The 12,203-nt window shown below is 40.3% G+C and overlaps 1 protein-coding gene across 6 annotated transcripts in view; it reads left to right on the top strand.

Moving 5' to 3' along the window:
- Nucleotides 1-12,203, top strand: part of htt (huntingtin) — a 49,314-nt gene that overhangs the window by 30,843 nt on the left and 6,268 nt on the right. For 3 of the 6 annotated variants that reach the window (XM_057843468.1, XM_057843470.1, XM_057843466.1), the window contains 19 exons: nt 59-135; nt 2,488-2,623; nt 2,717-2,839; nt 2,920-3,127; nt 3,228-3,373; nt 3,449-3,626; nt 3,697-3,795; nt 3,920-4,104; nt 4,178-4,304; nt 4,391-4,494; nt 4,789-4,943; nt 5,014-5,153; nt 5,253-5,335; nt 5,424-5,554; nt 5,644-5,776; nt 10,328-10,483; nt 10,573-10,763; nt 10,861-10,975; nt 11,204-11,417. In XM_057843468.1, the coding sequence (XP_057699451.1) occupies nt 59-135; nt 2,488-2,623; nt 2,717-2,839; nt 2,920-3,127; nt 3,228-3,373; nt 3,449-3,626; nt 3,697-3,795; nt 3,920-4,104; nt 4,178-4,304; nt 4,391-4,494; nt 4,789-4,943; nt 5,014-5,153; nt 5,253-5,335; nt 5,424-5,554; nt 5,644-5,776; nt 10,328-10,483; nt 10,573-10,763; nt 10,861-10,975; nt 11,204-11,417 (2,701 nt within the window). Of the gene's footprint in view, nt 1-58; nt 136-2,487; nt 2,624-2,716; nt 2,840-2,919; nt 3,128-3,227; nt 3,374-3,448; nt 3,627-3,696; nt 3,796-3,919; nt 4,105-4,177; nt 4,305-4,390; nt 4,495-4,788; nt 4,944-5,013; nt 5,154-5,249; nt 5,336-5,423; nt 5,555-5,643; nt 5,777-10,327; nt 10,484-10,572; nt 10,764-10,860; nt 10,976-11,203; nt 11,418-12,203 lie in introns of all 6 variants that reach the window. The other 3 variants (XM_057843467.1, XM_057843469.1, XM_057843465.1) reach the window with 1 other exon arrangement.

Here is a 12,203-nt window from a genome sequence, read left to right as displayed (position 1 = left end):
ATATATTTGTTATTTTGATCTTGTAGTTTTTAAAATCTTCTATTTATCAACCTTCCAGAACAGTATTGCCCAGCTGCCTGTGGAAGAACTGGACAGAATCCAGGAATACCTTCAGATCAGCAACCTGGCTCAAAGGTAATGCAGTTTTGTGGTTCACTAAAGCCCTTCTCAGACATACTCTGAACTCCGGTTAAGTCCCGGTATTTAAACGGATAGCCCTTATGTCTGAAAGCTATTTCCCGGGTCAGCCTACACGGAGATGACACGAATATTAACTGGGTCGCATCCTAGTATAATGTCCTAGACTTACCCGTATTTTTCAGACTATAAGCCGCAGTTTTTTTCATAGTTTGGCTGGGGGTGTGACTTATACTCTGGAGCGACTTTTATGTGAAATTATTAACACATTATTATATCAGTTCACATGTTATTTTGGTGTTTTGGAATGACACTAATGGTTTGGTAAAATCGTTAGCATTCTATAGTTATCTGAATAAATCTTAATAGCTATGTTACGTTAACATACTAGCCACGTTCGCATTTTGTTGTTCATGCATCATTTAACATTATCATACTGTACACTTATTCAGCATGTTGTTCTCTATTGTATTTTTATTTTAAATTGCCTTTCATAATGTCATATCTGTTCTATGTGTTGGATTTTATCAAGTAAATTTCCACAAAAAATGCGACTTATACTCCGGTGCGACTTATGTTTTTTTCCTCTTTGTTGGGCATTTAATAAGCAAATGCTTCATCCTACTCCTTTTTGGACACAATGAATACATTCTAATATTTGTTATTATTATTATTGTCTTAAGTATTGTTGCTGTTATCTCAAGTATTATAATTGGTTTGTCTAATTTTGTTTTGTTTTGTTTGTTTATTTTATTTTCTCATGTCCAAAAGAAAGCACTCTCATTCTCATTCATTCTCATTCTCATTTCATGGCTGCTGCGACTTATACTCAGGTGCGACTTATAGTCCGAAAAATACAGTAACTGGGTAGTGTAATGTGCGAAAGCAGCCGGTTAAGTCCCGGGTCACAGGGCGAAGGCTGATGACGTAAATATCATAGCGGGCTGATCGTCATTTCCTCTTTCTTCACAGTAAGACGAAAAGCCGTAAACAAACATCGCAATTATCAACATGTCAACATGGGAAGATAGCAAAATTAACTGGAAACTTAACAAAATTAAATTGCTACTGGACCTTGGAGTCATGGAAGAGACAGTACATCTTTGGAAATGCGTGGTTTATATTGTTGCCGATGTAGACCAAAAATGACGTAATGTCCGGGTTATTAAATCTTGTCCTCCGCCCTCCCATCACAAAAACCGAGACAAGAAATTCTCAAACCCGGGTAATTCCCGGTACATCTCTCCATGTCTGAAAGCCATGACATGGGCAAATATCGCGTCACATTACACGGGAATTTAGCTGAATCTAAATCTGAAAGGGGCTTAAGTAAGGGTAAGGCATTAGTGGGGAAAAAAGCAAATAATTGATACTCTTTTTAATAGCATTACAAGATAAATGGCTTATAGTTGATTTTATTTATGCAAAGAAAACTCATTGCTCAGTAAGTGTATGTTTATCTTCACTTAGTAAAGACACTGATAACTTCAGCTAACTGGCTAAGCTATGTAATTTCTCCCAGACATACAAAATATGTCTCTAGCTGATATGTACAGTATTACATAAGCCTGCCTCTTTGACAAGTGGGGCAACACTCACAGATTATAGTTTCATGTGCAAGTACAACTTTTTGATCATAACAGAACTTTTGTGTAGTTATAGAATAAGATCTGACTTTCAGCAGCCCTATCAAATTAATTAAAAAAAAAACTTACTATGGTATATTAACTGAAGAACATATCCAAAGCCCTGAGGGGAAGGAGAAGCTCTTTCATGCCCCTATTTCCAGTCGACCTGACCATTTAAATGGTAACCTAACTAGACTTCTCCAGAAGAGTTAAAGATACAGCTAATTTGTAATCATGCTTCTCAGCTTCTAAGCAGGGCAAAGAGAGCAGCATATTACTCTTGTCTTTAAACTGGATCCCAGTCAGCTATAGAATAGATTTGAAAAGTTCTGCTTCTGGCCTAAAACGTAAAAAATAGTTGAGTACATTCAAGAAATGCTCATGTGCAGTTTAATTGCATTACTCTAAGTACATAAGTTATCTTAATATTTATGCTCTCTATATTTGATTTAAAAAAAAAATTTTTTTTTAATGCTTTTCAATGTCGAACTTTTAATTATGGTATCCACTAACCAGTTGTATGAAATATTCTGTTTGACAAAAGATGCGTTGCATTGTTATTGTACTACTATCCTAATAAAACAGAGCTGGTTAAACAGTTAAAAGGTAGCCATTACTTGGATAAGTTCGAATATCTAACTTTTTAATAACTTTTTATGCAGGTTGTGACTGTGTAAACAGCACACAATTTCATAACTCAGTATTTACTTCTCCATCACAGGCATCAGAGGTTCTACTCCCTGCTGGACAGGTTTCGAGCCACTGTTGCTGAAACTAGTAGCCCAGCCCCTCCAGTGACATCACACCCCCTGGATGGGGATCCACCCCCTGCCCCTGAAATGGTCAATGCAGATAAGGTAAATATTATGAATTGGGCATTTGAAAAAAAATCATTACATAGAAAATGCAAATGCTGTAGGTACAACATACAGTATTTTTGCTTTTGCTAGGAATGGTATGTGACCCTAGTGAAGTCTCAGTGTTGTCTTCGTGGAGATGTGTCTCTTTTGGAAACAACTGAACTCCTTACCAAGTTGCCTGCCCCTGATCTTTTCAGCATTATTAGATGCGAAGTAAGTGTATAACATGCATTACTTTTGTCCATGAAATTCATTCTTGCTGATATACAAAACACACTTCTCTGAAATGATAGACGTTCAACTTGAGTTTACTGTGCCCATCCCTGAGCATGGGTGTTCAACGGCTAACACGGGGTCAGGGGCCGCTCCTGTTAGAAACAGCATTGCAGGTGACCTTAGAGCAACTTGCTGGGGTCACACAGTCACTTCCTGCACCACACCAGTCCTTTTTGCCAACTTCCAAGCCAAGATCTTACTGGGCCCAACTCGCTGATGTGTATGGTAAGAGTGGTGGATGACGGGCATAGCATTTATCAAACTATTTAAAAAAAAATTTTTTTAATTCACAACATTTGTGTATTCGTATTTTCATGTATTTCAGATGAGCCATCTTTCTACCCCAGGGTGCTAGCCCTGTGTAGAGCTGTCTCTCAGTACCTTCTGTGTGTAAACCAACTACCTTCCTCATTACGTATTCCCTCTGACAAAGAAGACCTCATAACTACATTTGCCTGCACGGCCACTGAGGTGCCACATAAAATCTGCATCCATTTTTTGTTTTGTTTTTCACATGGATTAGTACTGATTTTCTCTGTTGGCCAGGTTATTGTCTGGCGTCTGCTCCACGATCAACTACCCCTGAGCGTGGATCTGCAGTGGGCCCTGGCTTGTTTGTGCCTGGCCCTGCAACAGACTTGCATTTGGAATAGACTGTCCACCACAGCGTACACGACGCACTCATGTTCCCTCATCTATTGCCTACATCTTATTATAATCGCTGGTAAGGAGAATGATATTTGGATTGCTTTTGACCTATATCTTTTTTTTTAATGCTTGCTTTTGCATTTAAGTGGCTGTTAGCCCTGGAGACAAGCTTCTGCTCCCAGAGAAGACGAAAAGGTTAACTAGAGATGCTGAAGGAGATGAATTGGATTCCATTCACTCTAAATGTGAGGACTCACTTACCTATGATCCATAGGACTGCATTGGCAAATTTTGTTTTCTGTTTCTTAGCAAATGTTTGGAAAAATCTTTAAAAAATGAAATGATAGCTTTGTTTCTTTTTGGTTACAGATGAGTGCGAATGGCAAGCATGTGAGATCATGGCTGAGCTGGTGGAAGGGCTACAGAGCATTCTTTCCTTAGGTCACCATCAAAATAGTGCAATCCCTGCTTTTCTGACACCAACCTTACGCAACATTGTAATCAGTATTGCTCGATTGCCACTGGTTAACAGCTTCACGCGAGTTCCTCCACTGGTCAGTGTTATATGGATTTGTTTATGCAGTAGAGACGTGTAGAATGCATCTTCTTTTGTCAAAAACTCCGTAGGTCTGGAAACTCGGCTGGTCCCCGCAGCCTGCGGGGGAGTTTGGTACATCATTGCCTGAGATCCCTGTGGATTTTCTGCAGGAAAAAGATGTCTTCAGAGAGTTCCTGTACCGCATAAATATACTTGGTTTGTAAAAATTTCCAAGTGGGATCTCTACGATCAAATTTTACTTTATGTGTTATTTTAAAGATAATGTATTTGGTGACTCTCAGGATGGAGTAGTAGGACTCAATTTGAGGAGACCTGGGCCACATTGCTTGGCGTGCTGGTCACACAACCAATCACAATGGACCAGGAGGAGGACACACAGCAAGAGGTGCCAAATGCTTATTAACACATTCACAGCCGTTCACTGCCATTCATCTATTGGCGTCAATGGCAGCCAATGAGTTAATTAATGAAATAACATTAAAGCCATTGGAACAGTGTTGGTAATGCTGTAATACAAAATATGTTTTCTCAATTTGGTTGCATTTTTTGGGGCAATTTTGTGATAGTCTGGGAATTAGACGATAAAAAAATGGTGTCAGGACATCTCTAATTAGCTGACACGCGTTTGATATGTGAAGTGACCCCCCCTAAAAAATCGAATCTTTTGTTGGCATTATAGGAAGATTTAGAGCGTACCCAGTTGAATGTGTTGGCAGTGCAGGCCATTACCAGCCTGGTCCTGGGTGCAATGATGTTACCCACTGCTGGCAATCCTGCTGTCAGCTGCCTGGAGCAACAGCCTCGTAACAAGAGCCTCAAGGCCTTGGAGACACGGTACATTTAAAGGTTTTGCTGAATGGTTAAATTATTGTTCTGGAGTCTAATGATGTGAATGTGTGCCCAGATTTGGAAGGAAATTGGCAGTCATTCGTGGTGAGGTAGAGAGAGAAATACAGGCTCTTGTTTCCAAGAGAGACAACATTCACACACACCATCCGTACCATGCCTGGGACCCTGTGCCTTCTTTGTCCGCGGCCTCATCAGGTAGGCAGCAATACTGCATGTGGGGGATAGATGCTTTACCCCCCCCCCCTCTTTTTTTTTTTTTTTTTTTTTTTTAAAATAACTTTTGTCTTTCAGCAGGGATGTTGATAAGTCATGAAAAGTTGCTGCTTCAGATCAACACAGAGCGTGAGATGGGAAACATGGATTATAAATTAGGACAGGTAAAAGCCTTTTTAATTCAGTCTACTTGAATTGAGATATTTAGTTTTTTTTTGTTTGTTTGTTTTTTTGTTGGTCACGTCTCTGTAGGTGTCCATCCATTCAGTGTGGTTAGGAAATAACATCACCCCATTGCGTGAGGAAGAATGGGGTGAGGATGAGGAAGACGAAGCAGACACACCAGCACCCACTTCTCCACCTTTATCACCAATTAACTCTCGGTATTAGTAATATTCTTAAAGAGGTGCAGACTTCCCCAGTTTGTCTCTTTACATTGAAAACCTGCACGTACCATTGCATCTGCTTTTAGAAAACATCGTGCAGGTGTGGACATTCACTCATGTTCCCAGTTTCTCCTGGAGCTCTACAGCCAGTGGCTTATTCCAAGCTCTTCAAATAACCGGAAGACTCCAACCATACTTATCAGTGAAGTGGTCCGATCGGTGAGCCCTGTTACGCAAACTTTAAGATTATTGGAATCTAATTGTCTATTTATATGATAACTTGTCTTACTAGACCAGTGAATATCGAACGTTTTACGATACCAAGTACCAACTCAAGGAATACTTGTCTGTCCAAATACCACCATTAAAGTCAACATTAACATATTCAGTGTGATTGGCAGGCATTGACAGTCAGCCTAGGAGGTCAAAAATGTGCAGGGGGGAAAAAAAAGCAGAGGTTTGTTATTTTTATAAGCTACAGTTAGAGCATTAACACTGATCTTAAATTTTAGGAAAATTACATTGAAGTAAACTGTATTAAACATAGTTACTAAATATTTGAATGTTAACCGTTCTTCAGCATTAAATGTGAATCTTTTGCACAGTGTATCACAAAATTGAGTACACCCCTCGCTTTTCTGCAGATATTCAAGTATATCTTTTCATGGGACAACACTAACAAAACGACACTTTGACACAATGAAAAGTAGTCTGTGTGCAGCTTATATAATGGAGTAAATTTATTTTCCCCTCAAAATAACTCAAAATATAGCCATTAATATCGAAACCATTGGCAACAAAAGTGAGTACACTCCTTCGTGAAAGTTGTCAATATTAATATACAACATGTCAACGGTCAATATTTTGTGTGGCTGCCACTATTATCCAGAACTGCCTTTACTCTCCGGGGCATGGAGTTGACCAGAGCTTCACAGGTTGCCACTGGAATGCTCTTCCAGTCCTCCATGATGACGTTGCGGAGCTGCCGGATATTTGAGACTCTGCGCACCTCCACCTTCCGCTTGAGGATCCCCCAAAGATTTTCTATTTGGTTCAAGTCTGGAGACATGCTTGGCCAGTCGATCACCTTTACCCTCAGCCTCTTCAGTAAAGCAGTGGTCTTCTTGGAGGTGTGTTTGGGGTCATTGTCATGCTGGAACTCTGCCCTACGACCCAGTTTCTGCAGGGAGGGGATCATGCTCTGCTGCAGTATTTCACAGTACATTTTGGAGTTCACGTTTCCCTCAATAGAATGTAACTCTCCAACACCTGCAGCACTCATGCCCCCCCAGACCATGACATTCCCACCACCATGCTTGACTGTAGGCATGACACACTTTATCTTTGTTCTCCTCGCCTGGTCGTCGCCACACATGCTTGAGACCATCGGAACCAAACAAATTAATCTTCGTCTCGTCAGACCATAGGACATGGTTCCAGTAATCCATGAGCTTTGTTGACATGTCTTCAGCAAACTGTTTTTGGGCTTTCTTGTGTACCGTCTTCAGAAGAGGCTTCCTCCTGGAGTGATAGCCATGCACACCAATTTGATATAGAGTGCGACGTATGGTCTGAGCTAGGAGTGGGAACCTCTTTGTACTTCATGATACGATACGATTTGTGATACAAAGCTTACGATAAGGATGATCTCAAGATATGCCGATACAACGATTATCGATGCATTGGTCAGGAAATCGAACGAAGATATTCTACAAAACTAATAAACCGAAAAACAAGCTTCTGTTGTGATTTGGAATGAGTTTATCACTAGTAGATTTTCAATCCATTTGAACTGGGAGGGTGGCAGCAATGAACATTTGTTCATTTGCTGCCATCCCTCCCACTTTAAACAGATTGAACATCTATGACCTTCAGTGGCAGCCAATGCCAGGCAACGAAGTAATTATGGGGCATTTCTGATCATAACCTTGTTGATTTTCAGTCAATTCCTGTTGATTTTGGGGCATTTTATGAGTCACTTCCTGTGGATTTTGGGTTACAGAACAGGAAGTGACCCAGGAATCTCCCAAATGAATAGGCGGTGACTCAAACTAAACAGGAAGTGACCTGTAAATGCCCTAAAATGAACAGAAAGTGACCTGTAAATGGCCTTAAAATCGGAAACGGTGACTGTGAATGCTCTGGTTTCGAATGAATGAACGTTCATTCGACCCTCCCAGTCTAAATGGATTGGGTGTCGACCGCCATCAATGGCAGCCATAGAGTTAACTAAGACACTATTACACAGGAGGATGATGGCAAAAGCTGTCATCAATGCTGCACAACACGTCCCACCCCCTCCGGGGCACCCTTACAGCACTCCACAGCTCCTTTAGTAATAGACTTATACACTCTCGCTGTGCAAAGGAGAGATTCCGCCACTCCTTCCTGCCTGCCGCTATCAGGCTGTTTAATAAGAACACTAGATAGTCTCTCCTAACTGCCGGTCATTGATGCAATTGTGCCGTTCAGCACTTTTGATACTACTGTGCAATATCTAACATTCCACTACTGTATGTTTTATTGCTTCCAATTCTGTACTTTATATTTGTACTGCTGCACTGCCACCTATTTTTTTCCCTCTGTACTATGTACAGACTATTAATGTGTTTTCGAATGTTGACTGCTAATGTTATACATTAACGGCCACATCATGCTGTCCTCTGAGCTACCTATATCTTTGCTGCTGTAACACCGAGAATTTCCCCATGGTGGGATCAATTATCTTATTACTGTGGAAGATTTTGGTAGCAACTTGTTGGTTCCTTTTTTTTCCTTTTTTATTTTTTAATTTTTTTTTTGTTCAAACATTGACACCTTTTTAAAAGATATCTCGGTTCTTGGCAGGAGCATATCGTTAACCTTTGAGATACAAAGTATCACGATATATCACCATTTCAATATTTTGTCACACCCCTAGTCTGAGCACTAACAGGCTGACCCTCTACCCTTCAGTCTCTGCAGCAATGCTGACAGCACACCTGCAACAATCTTTCAAAGAAAGCATTTGGATGTGACGCCCGGCACGTGCGCTTAGCTTCTTTGGACGACCAACCCGAGGCCTGTTCTGAGTGGACCCTGCTCTTTTAAAACGCTGGATGATCTTAGCTACTGTGCTGCAGCTCAGTTTCAGGGTGTTGGCAATCTTCTTGCAGCCTTGGCCATCTTCATTTAACACAACAATAAGTCTTTTAAGATCCTCAGAGAGTTTTTTGCCATTTGGTGCCATGTTGGAACATTCAGTGGCCAGTATGCAAGAGTGTGAGAGCTGCACTACAAATTTGAACACACCTGCTCCCTATGCACACCTGGACCTAGTAACACTGAGTCACATGACATTTTGGAGGGAAAATGACAAGCAGTACTTAATTTGGACATTTAGGGATGTAGTTTCTATGGGGTGTACTCACTTTTGTTGCCAGGGGTTTAGATATTAATGGCTATATTTTGAGAGGAAAATAAATTTACTCTATTATATAAGCTGCACACAGACTACTTTTCATTGTGTCAAAGTGTCATTTTATCAGTTTTGTCCCATGAAAAGATATACTTAAATATCTGCAGAAATGCGAGGGGTGTACTTACTTTTGTGATACACTGTAGATTGAGTTGAATACAACGGAAAGGGACTTGATTGACACTGTAGTGAATCAACAAAGGTTTTGCCAGGGTGTATGTGGATAATTAAAAAGCAATAAAAGTCGTTAAATTGATTTTTTTCAAAATTCAGGGCTTAAAAAGCATTAAACTCAATATTCGAGGCATTAAAAATTGTGTAAATTTGACGGTTCAAAAAACCTTTTTTACATAATTTATTAGGGTTGTCCGATATTATCGGATTTAAATGTATAAAATTCTTTCTGTGTTGAATGTGTGGGGGTGGGGACCTTATAAGCTGTGCTTCTTCTCACTCCTTTTCAGATTTTTGTGTTATTATTTCAATTATTTTTATGTGAATTATTTTGTCTTGACACCTGAAGTAAAATCAGTCAATCAAATCATTTAAAATGATATCGAATAATACCGACATTGGTTTTAGGCCAGTATGCATATTGCCTTCAAAGTGGTTTTAGGCCAATATGCATATTGCCTTCAAAGTGAATGTAGAAGCCGTCTGCCTTTGTTCAAGGGCTGGTCACAGTTTAGCACAGCAGTTATGCTTATTGACCATTAGATGTCTCCAAACTAAGATGCTTGGGATTTGTTATATGAGCATACCATTTGCATTCATGGCGCAAAAATTAAATAAACGATGAATGATTGAAAAATAATGAATTATAAACTTATTACATACCTCATTCACTGAACTGAAGATATGGCTTTGTTGTTATTTCAACAATATAGTGGTTCAATATAGGCACATTTTCCATATCTTCAGATGAAGTTGTTCCCTAATTTTTCACAACATGTTTATTGAAAACCTTGAAGTTATTACATTACTATATATAACTATATATAATTATATATTACGACCACCTTTATGGGTTTGATTTTGGGATTGGTATCGGATTTTTGCAGGTGGACAATATCGGGATTTCAGTTATTGGTCAAAAAGTCATTATCCGACAACTACTTACAATTTGTGTGAAACTAACTATAGTTTGGCACGGGCTTTAAATTGGTTTAAATTGGCATTAAAAAGGATTAAATGAGATTTTCTGATACCCTATTTGCGTACCACTAGAGGGAGCATATGTACCACTGGTGGTAGCCGCACGACACTTTGAGAACCACTGTTTAACTACAGTATTATCTTTTTGTTCTTGGCAGCTGCTGGCAGTGTCAGACCTATTCACAGAGAGAAACCAGTTTGACATGATGTTCTCCACCCTGATGGAACTGCAGAAGCTTCACCCACCAGAGGATGAGATCCTTAATCAGTACTTGGTGCCTGCTATCTGCAAAGCGGCTGCTGTGTTGGGCATGGTGAGGACATCGTTTACAATAGGTTAATTAATTTAGTTCTATGACTGTGATGAGAAACTTGGTCAAAAAGATGAATCACAATCTTTCAGGACAAAGCGATCGCAGAACCAGTTTGTCGCTTGTTAGAAACAACCCTGCGCAGCACACACCTGCCCAGTCGCATGGGTGCTCTTCATGGGGTGCTCTATGTCCTGGAGTGTGACCTTCTAGACGATACAGCGAAGCAGCTGATCCCATCCATCTCAGAGTACCTGCTGTCCAACCTAAGGGCTATTGCTCAGTTAGTATCGCACTCGTTATCCTCGTGAATACATGATTTTGAGCGCAAGAATGGTGCAGGCTTTTGCTCATAACTACTTCTCCTCTCCATCTGTCAGTTTTGTTAACCTCCATAACCAGCAGCATGTCCTCGTGATGTGTGCTGTGGCTTTCTACATGATGGAGAACTACCCTCTTGATGTTGGATCTGAGTTCATGGCTGCAGTCATTCAGGTAAATTAAAGTTTCCATTTGAATTGTGACTCTTGATCTTGTGTAATTGACGCCAGTAATTACCTTAACAACTTGGATACATGGGTGTTTATCGTACCTTATCCTGGCTTTCCCAACAGACTGAGTATGCCATTTTAGATCCGCAATGCTTTACCATGCGTAATGGTGAAACTGAACCTTTTCTTTATGTACTCTTCAAACCACTCTTTCCTGCAATTTTGTTTTCAGGTGTGCGGTGTGATGGTGTCAGCCAGCGAGGACTCCACGCCCTCGGTAATCTATCATTGTGTGCTCCGGGGTCTGGAACGCCTCTTGCTCTCTGAGCAACTGTCTCGTGTGGATGGAGAGGCACTGGTCAAGCTGAGCGTCGACAGAGTGAACATGCCTTCACCTCACAGAGCTATGGCCGCCCTGGGTCTCATGCTCACCTGCATGTATACTGGTAAGCATGCCAATAAGGTTGGATTTTAACTACAGTTAAAGTACACAATTCTGATTTAGTGCTCAATTCTTGAGCAAATTCCGTAGACAATCGAATAAAAAAAAAAAAATCAGACAATCGCATTAAAAAAAAAAAAAAAATCAGAAGGCTACTGCTACTACTACTAGAATGAAAAACTTTCATAAATACAGTGGTACATCGACATACGATCGTTTCCCACACGATCTTTTTGACATCCAACGTAAAATTTGATTCACCATTTGCTTCTACATCCAACGACATGCTCGAAATACGACGATTGATGACAGCGCTGCAGTTTGTTTTCCTGCAAGATGGACGCAGGGCAGATTTTCCTGTGAGAGAAATCAACATGGGTTCCAAGAATGTTAGTGCATGTGGTGAAAGAAGGAAAAAGGTGAGGCTTATCATTGAAATGAAGATGGAAATGATAGAAAAATATGGGCTTGGTGGGCGCGTCCGTGAACTGGCTTGACAATACGGCCGTAGAATGTCTACAATCTCGGTTCTCCTCCGACACCAGTCTTTGTAACTTAAGGTGAAAATTATTGTAACATCGTCAGGTTTTTAAATCATTTGTTTCAGAACGTGTGCAACACCACATGCCTACTATCCGCCGTAGCTGAACATGAAAAGTAAAAGGTCCTCTCACTCTGGTATGTCAGTGCGTTCAGGTACACCACATCAGAACAAACACATCCGCCACATCAGAACCCGATTCGTTACATTGTTATAGGTATTACTATTATTACAATTATTATATTATTA

This window comes from Corythoichthys intestinalis, chromosome 8 (assembly GCF_030265065.1).
Source record: "Corythoichthys intestinalis isolate RoL2023-P3 chromosome 8, ASM3026506v1, whole genome shotgun sequence".
In the NCBI taxonomy this organism is placed as follows: domain Eukaryota; kingdom Metazoa; phylum Chordata; class Actinopteri; order Syngnathiformes; family Syngnathidae; genus Corythoichthys; species Corythoichthys intestinalis.
Note: the sequence above shows the minus strand (reverse complement) of the source record. Positions and strands in the feature narration are given on the sequence as shown.